Below are 23,291 nucleotides of genomic sequence, written 5' to 3'. Positions count from 1 at the left end.
AATCACACTACTTGCTGCATATGTGAGATCAGAGTTATATCGCGTCCTCGTCCTAAAGACAGCGGTATCATTATTCTAGGCCAAGTGTTCAACAGAAGCAGTGAATTATTTTCTGCAAATGGTAAGAAAACTTTTAGTATGTAACAATGAACATTATTTTCTCCCATTTTTAATTATTAGACTTTTGCAAGTCAACAGTCCTCTTTCTTAATTTTTGGTCCTAGTTTGCCCCGATGTTCCTGAAGACAAAGATTAAACTGCAGAAACAATACCCCTCCGAAACTCATAACTGACATTGTTGTACCAATATTTACCCAAGTATAAGATGACCCTGAATATAAAACACCCCATCCCTCTTTTCAAAATCTCCTTGAGAAAAAATTATTTTTAACTTACTTTTACTAATCAAAAATGCAAACAGTTTTATTGACTTAGTAACTGCCTAAAAAGTTAATTCTAAATTTATGCCATTTACTGTTACATTTTGGTAATACAATGAGAATTAAATAAACAAAATGAAACTCTTTACATTAATTTGTGGACTGTTTTCTTTTCCTCCTTTCTGCATTACTAACCTGTCACCTGTGGTCTCACTATATTTAATCATCATCACCCTAATGGTACAGCTGTGGAATCCGTACCTTTGTTGTCACAAATATTTGGCTGTTTCTTCTGAATATGTCATGATTTCTAAGGTTATGGTTACAGTGGGACCTGAGAACATGTTGTTTTCTTTCCAGATATCTACTGGATTTTGCTTCTATACTGATGAGAGAGCGCTACAATGTCTGTTGCTTTCAAAGATATTGTCTGCCCATCACTCTCTCATTATCTGCACAGAATCAGCAGTGGACACAACCCCTTTTATCCTGCCATACAACATGGTAAGTGTCGACAACATTTGCACCACAGAACACTCAGTACGCCACTGGTCACTATCTGTAGTTTTAGTATCTCCTGCAGAAATGAAAACTACTATTGAGTTTTTGTTCAATTTTCAAGTCAGTTCAATTCCAGTTACAAACAGATTCAGTCAAACTACAGTTTAAACACGGAACATGTTCCTAAAAAGCAGAAGTATGCAGAACAGATTCCCATGGTTGGCAATATGACATAATCTGCTGCCCACACTCTACTCCTCTCCCTGCACTCATTCTAGTTCTCAGCCATTCTGATTTCATTGTTCTCCTTCACCCTTTCTGCAATATTGCACTTGAGCGCAACTGTGAAACATTGCCTGCAGTATCAGGTGTAACAACAGCTACTAGGACATAAATTGAAGAGTGCAGTCATGAGTCAGTTCGATTCTCAAATTTTCGCTCATCCCGTGATCGTGATCTACTTATATCTGTGGCAAGTCTTGTGTTGTGATTTATTCTCATGATTTCAATTACAATCAGTTTAGTATGATTTATTTTGTTTGTTAGACATTTCACTCTGAATTAATTTTCCTCTTTGTTTCATCTGAATTTCACCATCATATTCTAAGGCTAGTAAAAAGCTGGTAATATTTTTACCTGGCATTCTAATACATGAACAGCGACCGAATTTCTCATCTGCAAACCACTTAGTAAATCATTACTGTCTCTCATACTCAAATAAAATATTGGTCTGGTTGCAGTGCCAAGTAATGCTGGCTGCAGGACGGCATTTTCACTTTTGAATGTTCCCTTTACTTAATAAGCAGGATTAATTTTTGTATTTGGTATCCACAAATGTATTAGAACTTTTATTGCGAACCGGTTCAAATACTACAAGAGTATGTAAGGTGACAGAATTTAACGATGTTTCCTCCTGTGTTTCACAAAATTGTTAAATTTTAAGCAGATCAGTAGACTGTTGTAGTGGCTAGTTCATAGCTGCTTGCATATACTTTGTACTAGTGCCACGTGACTGTTTGAGCAACATCGATACAGTAGTGAGTACTTCGGGCTGTTGGGAGATCTTGAGCTATATGAATGCGAGTATTGTTTGCCCACAAGTGCCCTTCAGAATGTTTCTGAATAAAGCTGCGTGTGACCTCAATAGGCAATGCTTCACTTTTTAGTGTAAGATGACCCTATATACTCTTATTAAACAACATAAAAATGTTGACCTCCACAACAATAGTTTAATCTTGGAATATAAGGTGACTTGTATTTTTTGAATAATGAATTTGGGAATAAACCTCATCTTATCATTGGGTAAATATGGTATATGAATGAGTCATAGCACCCATCGAGTGCGCGAGTGACTCTTGTTTGTTTTTCGCTCAAAACAATAAAGCGCAACTGGCAAGAAATCTGACTGACTGGCTTTATAAACAGTTTTTGAGAGGTAACAAGAAGCTTTGTCTTCACGTCCACTACGAATCTCTCTATAATATTACCTATTAATGACATCTCTACAGGTTTACTCAAAGTAAACTTAATAATTTTGGGACTACCTTTCCCTTATAATTTCCTGAATCTGTTTAACCAGGTCTAAGAGGCTTTGAAATCAGTAATGTTCATCTCACTTGAACTTCAGAGTGTCCAGTCTTTTAGAGCTCCCTCGGAAACAGTGCACTGACTATCTCAAGCAGTTCTGAATCTTTCACATAGTTTTACTTTGACACTTTTGAGAGTTTCATTTTGATGCATATTTCGTACATCATGTAAATCTTCTTCCATATGCACAATTCATGTTCATATTTTATAAAACGAATGTGGCTTTGCACACTGCTTAAATTTAAACATTTTCTTCCTATTTTGTTTCACAAAAGAAATTTAAGACTTTTCTTTCTTACTGAAAACTATTACTGTGTATGTTTTCTTTGGGCTTGGAAGACACTCCATTTTTCTTCTGGACTGGGCACAACAATCATCATCTGAGTTATTTAAAGTTTTGTCTACGTTTTCACAATTTCTAATGAAATGTGACATCACTGGAATGAATGTCCTATGATAATACACACATCAAAACAAGTTTAGTTCCCAGAACTCTTGAAGATACACGTTGACAGTGCATATTGTATCACAGACACAGTCCCTTTCACTGTTCATTAGATGGAGGGGGTCTGACAGCCGATCAGTTCCAGTCATTCCACCGGGAAAGAGGTACACAGCTCGTGTTGTCTGTAGTTCAACCATGCCTAGGCGATCAATACCACGGTTCGATCGCGTCAGCATTCTTACTTTGTACCAGGGAGGGCTCTCAGCAAGGGAAGTGTCCAGACGTCTCAGAGTGAAACAAAACAATGTTGTTTGAACATGGAGTAGATAGAGAGAGACAGAAACTGTCGATGACATGCCTTGCTCAGGCCGCCCAAGACTGCAGTGGATGACCTGTACCTATGGATTACGGCTCGGAGGAACCCTGATAGCAGTGCCACTATGTTGGATGATGCTTTTCGTGCAGCCACAGGACATTGTGTTATGACTCAAACTGTGTGCAATAGGCTCATGATGTGCAACTTCACTCCCAATGTCCATGGCGAGGTCCATCTTTGCCATCACAACACCATGCAGTGTGGTTCAAATAGGCCCAACAACATGCCGAATGGACCGCTCAGGATTGGCATCACGTTCTCTTCACTGATGAGTGTCGCATATGCCTTAAACCAGACAATTGGAGATGTGTTTGGAGGCAACCTGGTTAGGCTGAATCGAGTGCAGTGAGGTGGAGGTTCCCTGCTGTTTTGTGATGGCGTTATGTGGGGCCGACATATGCAGCTGGTAGTCATGGAAGGTGCCATAACGGCTGTACGATACATGAATGCCACCCTCCAACTGACAGTGCAACCATATCGGCAGTATATTGGCGATGCATTCACCTTAATGGATGACAATTCGCAACCCCATCGTGCACATCTTGTGAATGACTTACTTCAGGATATCGACATTGCTTGACTAGAGTGGCTGCAGGTTCTCCAGACATGAACCTTATCGAACATGTCTGGGATAGATTGAAAAGTGCTGTTTATGGATGATGTGACCCACCAACCACTCTGAGGGATCTACGCTGAATTGCCGTTGAGGAGTGGGACAATCTGGACCAACAGTGCCTTGATGTACTTGTGGATAGTATGCCATGACAAATGCAGGCATACATCAATGCAAGAGGACAGAATCAAGCTGACGCAAAACCTTTTTTTGATGTGCGTAGGTATAATACATACACAGGTCTTCAAGAGCAATAAGTGGTTTCGATTGCATATCCATACCACATTCTTCATATTTCATTTTTGTCAGGTTGGAAACATTAATTGGATTCCACGTTACAATGAAAGTCTGGAAGCTGCACAAAGACATATGCTACTAGCAAGCATATACCAAGAAATCATAAAGAAAATTATTTCAGTTTTGTCTCCATTACTAACACTTAGTGATAAAGCAAAGGCAACTGCTAATTATTATGGACATTAAATGGGTTGCAAATTGAGCAAATAGTAACTGTGAACAATCATCTAGGAGATACTATCAACAGAAACTGAAACGTTATACAAATTATGATCATGTTGTGCTGTGTTATGTATTTACCAATGTGTTGTTAACCAAGTGCATGTGCCCACAGTGTTGTGGAAGCGCTGTCTGCTACAATTATAGCAGTGGTATAATGTCTCCAGCCGCCTGGCGAGCTACAAATTCAGAAAATTTTAACATTCTTTTTTTAAAATATCTGCAGTGTATCTTAGCAGCTAACATTTTCACACTGTGTTTCTTTCAGTGTATTCTTACTGTATAAAAATTTTTAGGTTTCCTGCCCCAGCACAGGTGATATGGAAAACGATGGTAGCCACTAGACAGCGTGGCCGCGCATCGTGTGGTTGATGCGGGTCGCCACTGCTAGGGCTGCCGCGTGGACCCACTCACTAAGCCAGCCTATCGACAGCTGCTGTGTCCCTTTCAAGCTGGGAGCACTATGGCATCACAATCAGTTACAATTTCTGTGCACTACAGTACTAATCTCACAATACATCGTTATCTTGGTTCTGAGTTTGCTATGTCTTAGAAACTCAATTTTAGATCTCTGTTTGCTTTCTAGACTTACTATTCTGACATGGCATGTCCACTGTCATTCTTTCTTTTTGTCTGCTTGTTGTTCTCTGATGACTCACTGTTGATGCTCTTGGCAAGTCGGCTAGTCACCACTAGTTCTCAAATTGTTCTGAACTTGTCTGATTCTTACACACAAAAGTATGTAATTTTGACACTTGATGGCAGATTAAAACTGTGTGCCGGACTGAGACTCCCAACTTGGGACCTTTGCCTTCCACACCCAAGTGCTCTGCCAACTGAGATACACCGGCACAATTCACGACCCATCCTCACAACTTTACTTCTTCCAGTACCTCATTTCCTACCTTCCAAACTTCACAGAAGCTCTCTTGCAAAACTTGCAAGACTAGCACTCCTGAAAGAAAGGATATTGTGGAAGGCAAAGGTCCCAACTTCGAGTTCAGTCCGGCACACAATTTTAATCTGCCAACAGGTGTCAAAGGTAATTTCTTTCGTGTGTCTTTTACATTTTACTAAAAATTTCTAAACTGAGTTCCTCTAGTTTATCAAGTTGCCACTGCATGCCCTATTTGATTTTCTTTTTCTGGAAATCCTCCTATCTTCCTATGCTTGTGTTGATCTAGTGGAATAATTTTTTATTCCAGGAACACTCATAATGGCTTCCTCCTGCTCTCTTTAACAGTCTTATCAGACCCTTGCAGTCTGAAAGATTGTATATGTCTCTACATTTGCTAAGCATGAACCTGTGTAGTGCTACACATCTGTTCCTTATTGCTGAGTGCACTGCTCACTTCACCAACTGACAAGCTGTCTTAGGAGATACTCTGAAGACTACAAGATGGATACATAAGTGGTGTGGTGGATCACATTCATAATGTGATGCATCTGCTTATGTGTGGTGTTGCAGTGTTCAGTCATCAGTCTTTTTTTAATGGTTTGGTGTGGCCCGCCACAAATTCCTCTCCTTTGCCAACCTTTTCATCTCAGAGTAGCACTTGCAACCTACATCCTCAATTATTTGCTGGATGTATTCCAATCTCTCTCTTCCTCTACAATTTTTACTCTCTACAACTTCCTCTAGTACCATCCAACTTATTCCCTGATGTCATATCATCCTGTCCTCTCATCACTGTTTTCCATATAATTCTTTTCTCAGAAATTTTGCGGAGAACCACTTCATTCCTTACTGTATCAGTCCACCTAATTTTCAAGATTCTACTGTAGCACCACACCTCAAATGCCTCAATTCTCTTCTGTTCCGGTTTTCCCAAGTCCATGTTCCCCCATCATATAATGCAATGCTCCAAACATACATCTTTAGAAATTTCTTCATCAAATTAAAGTTTATGTTTGATACTAGTAGACTTTCTTGGCCACAGGGATTGTACTTTATTAAATCCAAAGATACATTAATTTTCACAGAAAACTTAGTCCTCGATTGTGTACTTATATAGTAATATCACTCACTTTGAAACATATCCAAAGTTTTTAGTTATTGCAATGATGATATGGGATGGCAGTAAGCTTTGTTACACAATGGCTTTACAAGCATTACTTACGCTGGTACTGCATGTTTCTGATTGTTGTTTAGTGTACTCCAGGAAGATGTCTGCAGCTTTAGCATCTGCTTTACGAGATATTTACTTTCATAATAAAAACTTCCTGTAAGGTTTTGATTATCTCTTTGTGTCTGTTACAATTTTCTCATAAATAGTTGCTTGTCCAGCACTGTACTCAGCAGCAATGGCTTTGTGCTAAGAACCTCACTTCAACTTACCTTTAATTTCGAGTTTCTGCCTGAGGTCCAGCACATGTTTAATTTTAGAAATCATGATTCTGAACCATAAAGAAAGCAACAACTTCAAACATTTAGAGCATAGCTTAACATTGTAATTTACTAACAACATTGTTGCACTTGAGAATTCATAAGTGTATGTGTGATTTCTGCTTGAGCGACTAGAGACTGGATGTGGACCAGACTACTGAGAGGCTAAACTACTGAGGGCTGGATTAGCGGGAGTTTAGTGCACTTCCAGTTAAGTCCCATTTAGCATCTGTTTTCTGTGTTTCCTTTCAGCCACTGCTTTATCTACTCAGTTCATCCTGATCAGAAAATGGTGACTGCAGTGTATGTTATCGGCCACTTCCTAAAGATACTTGCTTGTGAGGATTGGAAGGGTACCGAGAGATCCACTGGCAAGAAAGACTCTGTAGAAGTACAGAAATCTGTGCTCCTCATTGTGTTCAGCAGACACAGAAGTCCTAATGATATGAGACTCTTAACAGCTCTAGCCTGAGGCAGGCGATAACAGAGCCACACAGAACATTAAGGGGGTTCAGGTCCTCACACAGGAGTTCTGTGAGAGCCTTATAGAGTATCATCAGGAAAGTTAAAAGTATTGTAGCTGGGCTGGCCACTGATGCTGCCTGTACGTACACCTTAACCGGCCTGTTTCCATGCTCTTGGCATCGCCTGCCGCAGCCGCCATGTGTGGGCAAATCCCAATTCTGTCCAAACACTAACACCAGTGGAAGACAATAGCTAATCTGTGTACGCACCAGATGGAAATGGCAGCGTACAGACCAGACTCCAGCAACCGTGACAAGGGGCATCAGAAGGGATGGTGGTTATCATTGAAACAACCAGTTTTCCGTTACATTGATTCTTTTCATCTCCAGTTTAATCAAACTTTTAAATCTGCTCAGAATAACCAGTTTCTGATATAACTGATTTGTGGTTTTTTTATTGCTATTATTTCCAGTAACACATGCAGACTTGAACAAAGGTGGAAATTCTAATGAAGATGAAGGAGCAGATCATGATGAATATGAGGCTGTAGAAAAAATCAGTCTTATTGTCTCTAGCAATGACCGCGAAGGTAAATGAGGGGGATGCAATGGCGGCAAGAGCATAAGGTTGCAAGTTGGCGACTTCCCAAGATCATCACTTTTGGATGAAATTAATTTTTACCACTGAACCAATCACAGAATTAAGGGTTCAGTTATTATCCCAAGTTTATAGCATGTCAATAAAATGATAGGTATTACAATCAAATACAACTTCTCTTCCAAGGAACATAACGGATGTTTTTACTTACATGAAGTTGCAAATTTGTTTTGCCTCCTCCTGTTTTTAATCTTTTAAAGCAAATGGAGCATTGTAATTCTTTGCTACCACACTTCATAAAATACTTCCATGAACTAGGGATGGTCAGGGTGTATATGACCTGGGACAACCGGAGATCCTGGAAAAACCCGAGAACTTTTTCGTCCGGGAAAAAATCGGGAAAAACCCGGGAGTTTTTTAGAATTCTGGAAATTTTTCATTTCTAGTTTTCAGTTAAATTTTTGTAATTTTGACTGGTGGGAACAGATGTTCTTAAAAAAGAAATAAAACAAAGATGCTGTAACTTACCAAACTAAAGCATTGGTATGTTGATAGAGAGAAATAACAAACACACACACAAATTTCAAGCTTTCGCAACCCACGGTTGCTTCATCAGGAAAGAGGGAAGGAGAGGGAAAGACGAAAGGATGTGGGTTTTAAGGGAGGGGGTAAGGAGTCATTCCAATCCCGGGAGCAGAAAGACAGGTATACACACACACACACACACACACACACACACACACACACACACACACACAGACAGAAGCAGACTGTGTGCGAGTGTATACCTGTCCCTTTTCCCCCCTAAGGTAAGTCTTCCCACTCCCGGGATTGGAATGACTCCTTACCCTCCCCCTTAAAACCCACATCCTTTCGTCTTTCCCTCTCCTTCCCTCTTTCCTGATGAAGCAACCGTGGGTTGCGAAAGCTTGAAATTTGTGTGTGTGTTTGTGTTTGTTATTGTCTCTATCAACATACCAACGCTTTCGTTTGGTAAGTTACAGCATCTTTGTTTTTAGATATATTTTTCCGATGTGGAATGTTTCCTTCTATTATATATATCTCACTACTGCAGAATAATACTGTAGCAATAAAACAGGAATGAGAGAAAAAAATAAAACTTAAATTGCAAAGAAAATGCGTGTGTACAACAAAACACACATGGCTTCATAACAACTGTTTACCTTAGATTCCTTTGAGCAGTTGTGAACGCGCTCTTATGCATGCATATGAGTAGTACCTTCTGCTTTTGGATGGAAAAAACTTACAAGCGCGCCCAAGCTGCCAGATGCACCCATGCGCAGCATGCCTGGATCTAGGGGGCAGAAGCGGAGGGGGGGGGGGGGGGGCGCATTTGGTATTGGTACTTCCTGAATTATATTCTGCCGTGTTATAAAAAGGACCATTTGTGCCAAAACAATCTCGTTAATTTGATGTATGTTACAATGGTTGCAATATTAGAAAGACCTATTTCATTTTATCTAGCAGACAGTGACAAAATAGACATAATCAGATGAAGAAACCACAACAGTCATGGGTACTATTTGTATTAACAGCTTTTTCAATATTAGATAACGACACTTCGATTTTTCGTGTAGCAAAACATTTGATGACCTTTGACGAGGTAATAGATTCTTTCGCAGTCGGGAAAGCACACCATGTAAAGTTGTAGCAAGATAGAGAGAAAAAACAGTAGGAAGAAATGTATACGGTCTTACGTGTTTCTTGCCTTTACGTATTCTATATTTAATTTTATGTCACACAAAACAGCATGTTGTTAGTTAATAGGCAATAAAGAATGTAAATTTTCTGAAGAGTTATTGTTCTCCCAGTTACAAATCTTCCCATCCAGTATTAATTGTGAGTTTATTTATTTATTTATTTATTTATTTTTTAAAGAGGGGCAGGATGTCAAACCTGTCCTGAATATAGTTTGATGGCATCCAGTACAAAATATACACGTTCGAATCCTACGGAACGAAATTCAGTGATGTGCAATAGAATAATACGGTGTAAAGGAGCATGGCGCTGCACTTGGCCAACCTAAGAGGAAATAATATGTCTCACATGTCGTCGAACATTTATGTTTTATGTATCAGACTCTTCAGAAAGATGTGTGCTACAAAATAAACATATTTCTGAAAAGTCCTATTCCAAACGCTCGCGGGAGGGGGTGAGGGCACTATCTACTATTGCCCCAGTTCGGAAATATCGTAAATCCAGGGCTGATGTGCAGAGCAATCTGAGTGCCAGACAATGAAGTTTTTTTGTCAGTTTGCTACAGAAATTTGGCTTTTATTAATCTTTTCCACTGAGGCAGTCAATTTATTTGAAACGAAGTGTTTACCGTATTTACTCGAATCTAAGCCGCAACTTTTTTCCGGTTTTTGTAATAAAAAAAAACCACTTGCGGCTTAGAATCGAGTACAAAGCAAGCGGAAGTTCTGAAAAATGTTGGTAGGTGCCGCCACAACTAACTTCTGCCGTCGAATATGTGTAGCGCTTCACAGGCATGCTTTGCAGGCACAAAGATAAATACTGGTGCCAAAACCTCTGCGTCAGTAAATAAATTAAAAAAAAAAAAAAAAAAAAAAGTGGAAGACGAGCTTTTTTTCCTCCGGCCCGAGTTTCGACCACTGCATTTTCATGCATTATCCATCGAAGTAAATACAAATTCCGTATTGTTTATCTTCGAATGTTGCAGCGTTTCAATGTACTACGTAAATCCGACTGGCAAGACTGTTAGGGATGTTTGTCAATATGGCCAACTCTACGTTCTGAATTTTTTCCTACCTGTGAGAAGAGATGGTTGCTAATAGGAAATTTTATGAATTGTGAATCACATGCAGTATTCTCCTCACCATAAGAATAATACGAATATAAACATTTTGCCACGTATTCTTTCATGTTTGCTGCTATTTCATTTAAATTCTGTCTGCCTAATAAACTACGAAACTAGAGTGAGACAACAGAAAACACGGAAGAATACACATATGATGTCATGTTTATATTCGTATTATTCTTATGCGTAATAGTGATACAGTCAGAAATGAAGCACAGCAATTGACTAGATTTTTAAATCTAAGATTACTCTAATTTCTGTGCAGAATGTAATGTACTAAAGAGGCGCCTGCAAAGATTTTCAAACGGAGAAAAATTTTCGTTAAACTCTCGTTCAGAACATATTCTATCATACGCAGTCTATTATTTGGTTCTTGTTGGTCATTATCAAAGAAAGCAGCAGTATAAGTAACAACAAATAGCAGTCTCTTGCCATTGTTTCGCTAATGAGACGATTGTAAGCGGCGGTGGCACGCACAAAAGCGAGCCATGCCGTGAGCGGCGACAGGCCATACACACTCATTATCAAAATGCGACAAACAATGCATGACACAGTACAGTAATGCATCTTCAGCTTAAGAGTGACGCACGTGAAAAAAGAAGGGTACCCGTATAAATACGGACAGAGCGCCTGACACATAGCAATGGCTATCTGGTAAAGCGTAACTGCTAAGCTTACGTCTCGAACCAAACTACTGTAGCTGTATCGTCATTCATTTGACCTAAATTGTGTCTCATATTACAATGGACCAACTTTGTTTCGATTTGAAGATGCAGCCTAAAATTTTTCTCTCCCCTTGAATTTCTAGTCTCAAATTTCAGGTGCGGCTTAGATTCGGGAAAATTTTTTTTCCTTGATTTCGAGTCTCATTTTTCAGGTGCGGCTTAGATTCGAGTGCAGCTTAGATTCGAGTAAATACGGTAATTCGAAACTATTAGCTAGTTTCAACTGTTCGCAGCATTTTAAGTGCATGTTTTCAGCTTCTAGTATGTATGGCATAATAAAGAACCAAGCACGAGATAATACAATACTGGTACTCAAAGAAAATTTACATCCCGAAAAGCGCACTGAAAAGCCTACTTCATTGGGAATCTGGACATACGAATGTGCGCTTTAAACCGGATCACGCATTTGAGTTTGGTTCATAAAATTCCGATGCTTTTGTAGTAGCCTTTGATGTCTTATTTCTTTTATGTAAGATATTTTAATGTTTTACATGTACGAACATACGGGCTCCCTATGTCATCAAAGCTGCGCAAGCCCAGTGACGCCTATCTGGCACTCTGACAACTGCTGGAACAAACCTGTTTCTAACAGGTTATTGCGAATGGTGGTTTGAAAAGCGTTACTTTCAAAGTAAATTTCCTTTTACGCAAGATGAACTATGTGCGAGAATGTATGATGAATTTCTGAAATTGCAGAGCGTTTGACTCTCATTAAAAATCAACTCTCTGATGACGAGCCAGTTAGAAGAATTTCGAGCCCAGAAGATCAGATATTTATGTCGTTATTAAAAATTTTACTGGCACATTCGTGTGATGTATCTTAAAGTGTAACACGCACAAAAAGATCAATGTTATATGTGAAAGATTAGCGTAGCTTCTCTTGCAGCTTATTAATCTTCGAGACCAATATTATATGTGAAAGCTTTGCTGTTCTTGTAGCAACACTATGTAAATTAATTTAAACTGTAACTTTTCCTATTTGTTTTTTCTCGCTACTTGACAGTGATGTTGCTACTGCCTGACTGCATCATGTGTCCTATGCTCTGAATATCCACTGTCATCGGATTGCGAGATCACGTGAGATGAGCTATGACTGGCTTACAAAGGTGCATCGCAATCTCAATTTCAATGCTTTCAGAAAGTAACAGGCGAGGTTTAGTGGAATTCGAATTTAAATAATATGAAAATATGCAACATACATGTTACTGCACATCAAAGATCTTTCCAAAAAGTGTTTTTCCCGTGAGTTTCGTTTTCTAAAGTGCTGGGAAATTCTACACCGCTGTATAAAACCAAACCATTCAAAGGATTTATAAGTTTTACAGTTCTCACAGAAAGTATACTGTCACATAACACGGAAGAAGTGTATTTTCACCCGGAAGAAAGTGTATATTTAACAGGGAAATTCAGGATTTTTTTTTCCTTGGCCGCGTGTACACCCTGGATGGTATGAGTTCAATGTCTGAGGAAAACAGTGAGAAATTACCATACAAAACCGTTGGGGGCAACTCTTGCACACTATGTGTCCACGCATACTGTCAATAGACCATGCCACTAGGATTGCCAATATACCAAGAAATGCTATTGTTATGACTGTGTCCAACACTTTTCTGTGTAGGCTGAACAAGCACAACATCCCATGTTACAACCATGCAAGGCACAGAGCGAGTGAGGCAAAGTAGGAAGAATGTGTCGATCAGTCCATTGCCTATCCCACTCCATCCTGCTTACACCTCGTTCTCATCAGTGTTGAGAAATGCAAGTGCATAATAAAGGATTTTATTTGGAATTACTGAAATTAGCAAAACATTACCTGAAATTCCAGGCAATAATGCCAACACTGAATGAGAGTTCTGTTTCATAAATGACCAATGAACCCAAGGATAAATTGCAAACCGACACAATCACTAAGGTATTGCGTAATTTAAAATTATCCTATCAAGAGCTACATGAAATGATTTCTAAGAAAAATAAAATTCTTGATAAAGTGGGTTTAGGAGAGAAATTTTAATACTTACTTACATATTAATGTTATTCATTTATAAGACAAACTGAAGTGAAAGTTTCTGAACATATTTTCACTTTCTGCTCCAGAACAATGTATAATTACATTGTTCAACAGGCAGCTTGTAGTTTATTTTGACATACATTATCTGAGGAAAAAGACATCAACTAAGAAGACAGAACTTGATTGCTATCATAACTGCTAAATTATAAAGGTGCTTTTTTTTAAGTTGAGGCACATTTATGGTGGAAACAACTGACTGTAACTGATTATTAATAAATGATTGAAAATACCCAACTGACTGAAAATACCCAACCGACTATTTGTACTCAAAATTTATAATCCGGCTTTTAGAGCAGAAAGGCCAGCTGAATATAAACACAAAATCTGGTTTTTCTGTTTTTGGATCTGTCAAGCCTACGCACCACACAGCAAAAGGTACATTATTGCCTCTGCGATGCAGTACTGATTCAAATGCCTTGTGTTTTTTGCTAGTTTCTAAGCCATAGGTTTTATTACAATAGTGCTGGTCTGATTTCCAATATCTATAAAATCCAATATTTCAAAGCAATGGAACTTTTATGAATAAATATCAATTTTTTTAAAGTTTTATGTAACAACCAAAAATTTTAGCACTGCTGCTATGGCTGGTTCCAATTACTCGGTTATTAGTAAAAAACAGAAAAAAAAATCTGTTGAAAAATATCAGTTATACAGAACTAAAATACCAGTACTGGTTTTAATCAGACATTTCTTCCCCCATCCCCAAGCATCAGTACTGCCCACCAGCAGTGCACGCATCCCTAACCACAGTGCTGTGAGCAGGTCAGTGCTTTGCTGGCTTCCCACCAGCTGCATCTGACTGGATACTGCCCTGGACACTATCATCTGGCCGAGCCCCAGCACTCTTGTATCCCAGCAGCCAGTGTTGGTTCAAGCACTGGTCTACCCTCAGCTGCTGCTGCACTCTCTTAACATCCGACTGGCCAGCCCGCACCTTGACTGAGGTGGACACTGTCTACGATATTGACCAGATGCTGACCAAGGACCTCGAGGAGCTGGATTACCATTGAGACACTATCATTTTACGAGAAATTGCTATTATTTTTTATTACACTTCGAACTGTGAACAGTTCATTTATTTGAAACTTCCTGGCAAATTAAAACTGTGTGCCCGACCGAGACTCGAACTCGGGACCTTTGCCTTTCGCGGGCAAGTGCTCTACCAACTGAGCTACCCAAGCACGACTCACGCCCGGTACTCACAGCTTTACTTCTGCCAGTATCTCGTCTCCTACCTTCCTACCTCCTACCTTCCAGTTCATTTATGTATTTACCAATAAATGTATTTCTTTCATGTACCCAGGGTGCCGAATTTGTTACGTCCTATCTTCTTCATGAAGTAAGGACAAAAGACATCAAATCAAGGACACACACAAGTCGGCCTCTCCCTCACCTGGAGGCTGAATTATCTGCCCAGCTTCTTCAATCTTTCCCAGACAACCCTATTTCCTCACCGAGAAAGTAACATACTGGTGAATTAGCTTATGTAATTACCTTAATGTACAAGAGATATGGCATACCGATTGGTTTCTGGTTTTGTTGGTCTGGTCTGTGGGTTGCTAGTCAAGTTAGGAAAACTTCAAGAGTCCTCAAAATGTTTGAATTAATTCAACATACAACTTCAAACTAACTGTTGCCAGTACTTAGAGACATTGGATTGTAATCACAGAGCAGAGTGTTTGAGCATATACCAAGTCACAGCTTACTTGGCATTTTATCCTACCAGTTATATAATGGTCAATGGAAAGAGTAAGGTAACCCCACATAACAGCTTAACTAGATAGCCAGTGGTTAGCTTTACTCCTTCCATTAACAGATTATGTCTGTTAGAACCAAATGGTCAGTTTTGTTACTTTATCACATTTTTGTTCCAACTCAGTCAAAACTATTTTACCATAAAATTTTTTTAACAGACACACATTTTTCTGCAAACCTTTTACAGAAGTTGGTCTAAGATTTTAGCATGAGTACTTTGTTTTATTTTTATAGGCAGTAAATGTCATGTTCTCATTCTTTATAGCCTTGTAGTACAGAGAACGAGCCACTATACCAATAAATTACCAGCTACAACTAGCGACATGCCTCTAAAGATGGAAAATTTTTCTTCCACATTTTGTGTGTGTGTGTGTGTGTGTGTGTGTGTGTGTGTGTGTGTGTGTGTTTGTGTGTGTGTGTGTTTATAGTGTTATAAGACAGAACCTATGTACTGAAGCAGCTACAGTGTTCTTGACATCTGAAACATTTCTGCATTCAAACTGGGCATATTACTCACCTCTTTCATGAATTGGTCAATGTCTTGACCAGCCATAGCTAACATTTTTTGTTGCAAAGATGTTGGTTTGGGAGCCCCTGAAGTTTGACTGTCATCATTTTTCTCCTTGGAATTGTTCTCTCCTTTGTCAACTGCTGCATCATCTGTTGTACCTTCTGCATTCTCGTCATCATCATCATCGTCATCAGCAAATCTGATCACACGTGATCGCTTATCAGATGCTTCAGCAGCTGCACGCTCTGCTACTACTGCATCGCCTACAAAATATTAAAACATAAACACCGTGTTCTTGAAGTTACCACACTGCGAAATCTATGATGTTTGTATGGTCATAGAGAATTATAACAGTGATCAACATTTAAAGGCAGCCCTTTCATATCTGTCTTATTCCGAATATAATGACATTTCATTAATTATCATCTTACCTCCCGACAGTACAGTGATATAAGGAAAAGGTAAACAGGACACAATTAGGGATGGAAAATGTGTGGTTCACGCAAAATAGAACAATCAGCTGCACAGTTTGTGCCAGTTCTTATGTGATATGTTCCCTAGATTTTTGAGTTTTTCTTTTGGTGATATAATGACCTCTCCATCAGATCTTTCCATGGGTCTATATTTCATGTGACTATACAGTTTAGCTCCTATGTATGAGCACCTGCCAAACATCCTAGAGGACCTGAAGATTGCTAAACACAAAAAACACCAACTTTAGAAGCAAATATGGCTAATGAGTTTATATCTTTTCTGCTCATTCTAAACACATACATTTACTCTGAAACACCTAATATTCCACTCGACAATAACATATTTAGTAACTGTCTTGTGTTAGCTCCCCTTCCCTATACACAGAGTAGCTGTTTTGCAGGGGACAATCCAAACAGCACGGGCACTGAAGCAGCTGTTTAAGTCATTAGCATTGTTTTGTGCAGCATGTACAGCAGCTAGAAGACTTATGTTTGCAGCTGGTTACATTTTGGCACTGGACATTTATAGGCATAGATGGATGGTTAATTACCGTACCCAAATAGAATGTTGCACAGTAACTGCAGAATTATATAAAGCCAGGCATGTTACAGACGGAGACTGAGGCTCAAAGCCAGGCATGTTACAGAGGGAGACTGAGGCTCAAATAAGACAAGTAGATTCAGGTGTATGTAGGTTGTAGTCATAATGCAGATATAAAGAAGGCTTGAATGGGAGGCAAGTATGGAAAGCTGCATCAAACCAATCTTTGGACTGATGACGACAACAACAACTAGTTGAAGAAAATGCATGTAGGCAATTCACACACTTAAATAAATGTGTATGCTGTAAAATACGGCTAAAATCACATGTCTGAGTGAGCTACCCACATAAGCATTTAACAATACCCAAAGAGCAAGTAGGTGGAGGCAAGAGGGGGGAGGGGGGGGGGGGGTGGTGTATCACTAGTTGCATGAATAGTATCTAAGAGTAATATGTTCACCTTTACTAAATTTAAGCCAGTAGACTGTAAATGGCCAGCATGCTGTCATACTGATAAATAAATAAATGTGCATATATCCTGAAAACTGGCCCAAACCATGATAAATAGTAGTACAAATAAGTGGAGCATGTAACTAACTAACTAAATAAATAACCAGGAGAAGAAGCAGACAATGTGAGGCCCAAGGTTTTGTGGGTGCTCACCAACACCAGTCAGTCATCAGCAGTCACCTGAGAAGGCAACAAGTCACACTGCCAAAAATTCCTAAGTATTAATGACTATAACCAGCTAAACATCTAAGAAAAATTTAAATTATGTTTTGTTGTTGCCATTTTATCAACCACAGCGAAGTCACATAAAGAACAGTTCTTGTGAAGTTGACAATGACTGGCTGACTTATGTTGTTATAGGGTGTTGTGCAGCAATTATATTTCAAGTCCTTGAGAATGATTGGCACACTGATTATCACAAATCTGATGACAGGTGGAAATGAATAAATAGTAGCAACAGTTCCAACAGCAGGAGGATGTCATAGATTTTGAAAGAATTTTAATTCTAGTTCATGTAGATGGCAGCCACTGGTGCCTGTCTGCAGTCAACATGAAGCTGTAGAAAAGGAATGAGAGTTTGGGACTGATGATATAGTTTGATTTATAGGTATAAAAAGGTTTATGACACTGTTAAAAGGGAAGAGAGATGGCAAGGTCTGAAGAGACTGGAACTGCCAAAAGGACTGGCAACTCAAAATCACAAACATGTATAACAAATGCCCAAATTGTGTTATAATAGATAGCAAAAAGTTGCATTGCTTTACAACAGTTAGAGGGGTTTGACAAAGAGTGTGTTCTCATCAATGCTCTTCAATATGGTCATGGACAACATGATAAGTAGTTCACCAATGGTCAACAGCAGATGATATGAAAATCATAGCATATGCAGATGATGTGGTGAGAAGGGAAAACAATGAATAGAAATTTCAATAACAACTAAACAAATGGCCGAGGTTAATTGAAGAAGCTGACATGAAAATAAATTTAACAAAAACTGGTGCAATGAAAATCAGCACGAAAAATGAAAAAAAAGTAGGATGTAAGTTGTAATACAAAAATTATTAAAGAACTAGAGAAATACACAAACCAAGAAAGGAAGGGTTAAATTTTGGAGAGGATACAAAATAGCTCAAAAATTTATATTGTTTATCAGACATAATTAAGAAGTGGAGAAAACCTGAGGAAGAAAAGATTATGATACACAATTTATCTACTTGTTTTGACTTATGGATCGGAATACTGAACTTGGACAAAGAAAGATCGAAGCAGAATGCAAGTGACACGAGAGGTGCTTTGTATCCTGAGTAAGATGAGAAGGTACAGGATAATGAATGAAACAATGCAAAATATGCTTCAATCAATGCTCTAGAAGAAAGTATGGAGAGAAATAGCCTGAAATGGTTTGGCCAGAATGGGACAAGATAGACTTTTAAGAAGTACTCTGGAATGGCCAGAATCTAAAAGAAAACCAATTGGAACACCACAAGCAAGATGGCGAGACCAGATGAAGGATAATGTGAGCTGAAGAGGACTACAATGGGAGGAAAAGTAGGATGATAGACTGTGAGAGAAAACAGAAGATTGGAAGGGGCTCTGTGAATGACCCGCATAAGAAGAAGCGTTTCAGAAGAAGAAGAGTGACAGACCGAAGTGGATACCAGGTCCCTGGAGCAGACAACATTCCCTCAAAATTATTGAGATGTTTAGGACAGCCAGCCATGACAAAACTACTGCACTTGTTGTGCAAGCTGTATGAGGCAGGGGAAATACCATTAGACTTCAAGAACACTGTAATAATGTCAAGAAGGCAGGGTGCTGACAGATGTGAATACTATAGAACCAACAGTTTAATAAGTCACAGTTACAAATTACTTCCAGAAGAATGGAATAGTTAGCAGAAGCTGACCTTGGGGAAGAGCAGTTTGGATTCTGGAGAAACGTAGAAACAAGTGAGATAATACTGACCCCGCACCTTATCTTAGAAGACAAGTTGAAGAAAGGTACACCATTTGTAAATTTAGCAAACACTTTTGACAATACTGAGTGTACTGTTCTTTCAAATTTTGAAGGTATCAGGGATAAAATATGTGAGTGAAAGGTTATTTACAACTTGTACAGAAATCAGACTGCAGTTTTAAGTGGCAAAGTATATGAAAAGGAAGCACTAACTGAGAGTGGAGTGAGACAGGGTTGCAGTAGCCTATCCCACATGTTATTTAATCTGTGTACATTGAGCACGATGTAAAGGAGATTGAGGAGACAGTTGGAAAGGGAATTATAGTTAGGGAGTAGAAATAACTTCGAGTTTCTCCAATGACACTGTAATTCTGTCAGAGATGGCAAAGTACTTGGAAGAGTAGTTGTACAGAATGAAAAGTGTCTTGAAAATATATTGTATGATCAACATGAACAAAAATAAAACAAGGGTAATGGGATATAGTCAAATTAAATCAAGTGATGCTGAGGGAATGAGATTAGGAAATAAGACACTAAATGTAATACATGAATTTTACCATTTGGTCAGCAAAATAAGTGTTGATGGCTGAAGTAGAGTGGATGTAAACTGCAGACTTGTAACACAAAGAAAAGCACTCCTGAAAAACATGAATTTGTTAACATCTAATATAAATATAGAAGTTAAGATGCACTTACTGAAGATATTAGAATCGAGACTGGCACTGTATAGAAGTGAAACTTGGACAATAAGTGGTTCAAACAAAAAGATAATAAACACTTATGAAACGTGGTGCTACAGAATGATGCTGAAGATTAAATGGGTAGATTGAACAAATAATGAGGATGTACTGGATCTGACTGTACTTTTTGTCCAATGTGAGAATTTTTTTTACTAAATGAGAAAGCCTGAATGAAGCTACTCTCAGTATTAGGTGATTGCTGCATCACTATTTTCTCTCTCTCTGTAATTGAAATTTCAAAGTGATCCTTCAGTCAACATGGTAACTGCCAATAACAGATGACAATAGGCTGTATTTCATGCGTCAATTATGTTTAAAGTGAAATTAGACTCTAATTTGGGTCATTTAGCAAAAAAATTACAAGTGCTGAAAGAAGAAGTAGTAAATCACAATTTGTAATGAATTATTTGATCACATTGCTTATGACTAAGGCAGACTCCGATTTCAGGTCCTTCTGTCCATTTTCTCTGTTGATACATTAATTTGGAAAGTTACAAGAACAAACTGTATCTACATGTGTTGTTATATTCACCTGCTGCTCAAGCAGATAAATTCTATTATTCCTGTCAGCATAGATTTCTTGTATAAGTTTCCTTGCTCGGCTCGGAACATTTACTGCAATGTACCACATAGAGAATAGCTTTTAGACGTCATTGCTGATTAATAAATAATAGGGGTACTAAATACAATACATATGTCAATGGGAATCACAATTTTAGAAAGTATATCATGAATGAACATCTAAAACTTCCACTGGAGAAGGATGCCCATTACAATTCCATTTATCGAATCTCCAAAAATCGAATTTCGGAATGCTATGGCGAATCTGCCTACGGTTTTATCAGCAATGAAGTGACAACATAGTTTACTTACCATCTTGCTCCATCGGTTCTTCATCTCCGCTGTCATCACTGAGGTCTGGAGGAGGCCCGGGTGGCACTCCTGGGTTCTTCTTTGTTTTTGGAGGGCCAGTGCCAGCATAGGCTGAAGTCTTTTTAAGTATTCCAGGCGGAGGGGGCAGTGTGAGGCCTGGGGGCAGGGGAACTCCTGCCAGAGCTGCTGCCCCTGATAGGTGGTGGGGTGGGATGAGGCCTACCAGCGGGTCTGCGGTGGGAAGCGGTATCTGGGAAGGAATGCCTGCAAACAGCATCGAGTCCGGGTGGACTGACGAGGGAAGCTGCAGTGTCGGGAGAGGAATGTCATCGACTTGGACCTGCTGAGCGTGCCGCACCGACTCGGCATATGCGACGAGGGCCGCTCGGCGTTTTTCGTACTCTACTTCCATCCGCTTCAGCTCTGCCCATTTTTCTGGATCTTCTTTATCCTATCACACAAATTGAAATGTTCAATACTGTCCACAAGAATGTAATTTTTGCAACTGAATCAGGGCAATAACAAGATGTTACACAAACTTAAAATTTATGTTCAACATTTATTACCTGGACTTTAACATAACAATTATGCCTCATTTACTTCTACACAAATCTACCCGCACAGAATACCGGCAGCTATAAACACAATAAAATCAGGCAACTGAGAACCACATTCTGTCACAATTAGTAACACTCTTGGAAGGACCAACAATGGCTAAACTGTTCCTCCTGATAGACACAAGACACGAGACAGGCAAATATCCTCAAACATCAAGGAGAATTTATATTATTTATTTATCAGTTTCTGTGGGAACATCCGAGCTAAAGCTATTTGCTCATGGAATGAGTCAGTGCACAGTTTACAGAATGCTGATTAGAAAATTTATAAACAAATACTTACAGAATTAATGAAACACAAAAAACTGAGTGTATACGAATTAATAACACATTACAGAGAACAGTTCTCAACTACTGCAAGGAACTCCTAGATAGGACAGGAGGGATGTCACAAGGAAACTTTCAACTTCGGTTTGAATACTTTGGGTTTTTCACTCTATTTTTTTGTTTTTCCATACAGTGTTTACTGAATGATTGTTACAGTTTTTTCTGAATGAGTTAATGTATTCCACAACAAATTTCATAGTGGAATATATGTACACGGACAACAGAGTTAGAATTCAGAGACACCTGAATAGCAATTGCGTGCATAAAGAATATTATTCTTAGTGAGTTTCCCAAAATACAACACCATATGAGGAAACAAGCCCTCATGTTTCTGTGTCAGTGACAAGCGGAGGCAGATGCTTGCTGATGTGAGTTTATCAAACTCTCAGTTTAATAAGACATGATTGTAAAATACTAACACAACTTATCTATAGATTGACGAAGGACTGGAATAAGTCGACTGGGTAGAAGATGAGTTTGGCTTCTGGAAGAATGCAAGAAAATGTGACGTAATACCTACCCTAAGACATAGCTTAGGTGGTAAATTAAAGTAAGTCAAACCAAAATTTAAAATGTTTGTAGATTTGGAAAAAAAAACTTTTGATAATTTTCTTTGAAATTCTGAAGGTGGCATGAATAAAATGTTAGAAGTAAAATGTCATTTACAACCTGTACAGAAACAAAACTGATTTGAAGGATGTGAAAGGGAAGCAGTAGTTGGGAAGGGAGTGAGACATACTATACAACCCATACATTGAGCAAGAAATAAAGGAAACTAACGAGAAATATAGAAGGTAATTAACATTTAGGGAGAAGAAATAAAAAAAAATTAAGATTTGCTGATGACAATGTAAATGCTTGTTGATGATTGCACAGCAGCACTCCACCACAGGACAGTCAGTCTTTGTAGAGGGCCTGGGGAATTTATAGTAGGTAGGTTAGCAATTTGGTGGATCACCCAGTCATTCATGGATGCTTCCAGAACATTCAAGTACAGTCATTTGTCTGTAGAGTTTTCATTTAGAGTTACTGAGTATCCACTTGGTTACTAACTTATGGGTATTGCGTAATTTGATTGGTGAACCCAGATCACAACGTGGTTATTTAAGTACAAATAGTTTCTCATTTCTCACAAAGATTTGTGTGGTTGGACCAGAGAGCAAATTGGGGTATTAATGGAGAAGAACCATCGTGTAACAATTTGGAAGTGAGTGCTCTGTCCCATGTTCAAAAGACATAACTCTTCTCTTTGCATCAGGCTCTCAAAAGCTGTACCCAGGGAGTATGTGGTGACAGAATCCCACTGTCTGCATTAAAATCTCTCAGGTGAACTATGGCATGTGCTTTTTCAGATCTTCATTGGGAATAGGTATACAAAAGATAATTATGGTCACACCATGCACGCACATGTATTATTGCAGCAAATGACTTGCTTGCAAGTTGGTGCTGAGGGGAGATGCAAGGAATGGTATTCATCACTGACAAAT

General features: G+C 38.8%; 1 protein-coding gene across 1 annotated transcript in view; it reads right to left on the bottom strand.

The window, feature by feature from the left end:
- Window positions 1-23,291, bottom strand: part of LOC124788039 (WW domain-binding protein 11) — a 99,286-nt gene that overhangs the window by 22,307 nt on the left and 53,688 nt on the right. Inside the window, exons 4-5 of the mRNA XM_047255097.1 lie at window positions 20,861-21,311; window positions 15,774-16,030 (exon numbers count right to left, since the gene is read on the bottom strand). Coding sequence (XP_047111053.1) covers window positions 15,774-16,030; window positions 20,861-21,311 — 708 coding nt within the window. The remainder of the gene's footprint in view (window positions 1-15,773; window positions 16,031-20,860; window positions 21,312-23,291) is intronic.

The sequence above is a fragment of the Schistocerca piceifrons genome, chromosome 3, assembly GCF_021461385.2.
Source record: "Schistocerca piceifrons isolate TAMUIC-IGC-003096 chromosome 3, iqSchPice1.1, whole genome shotgun sequence".
Lineage (NCBI taxonomy): Eukaryota > Metazoa > Arthropoda > Insecta > Orthoptera > Acrididae > Schistocerca > Schistocerca piceifrons.
This window is presented reverse-complemented; position numbering and strand designations above follow the sequence as displayed.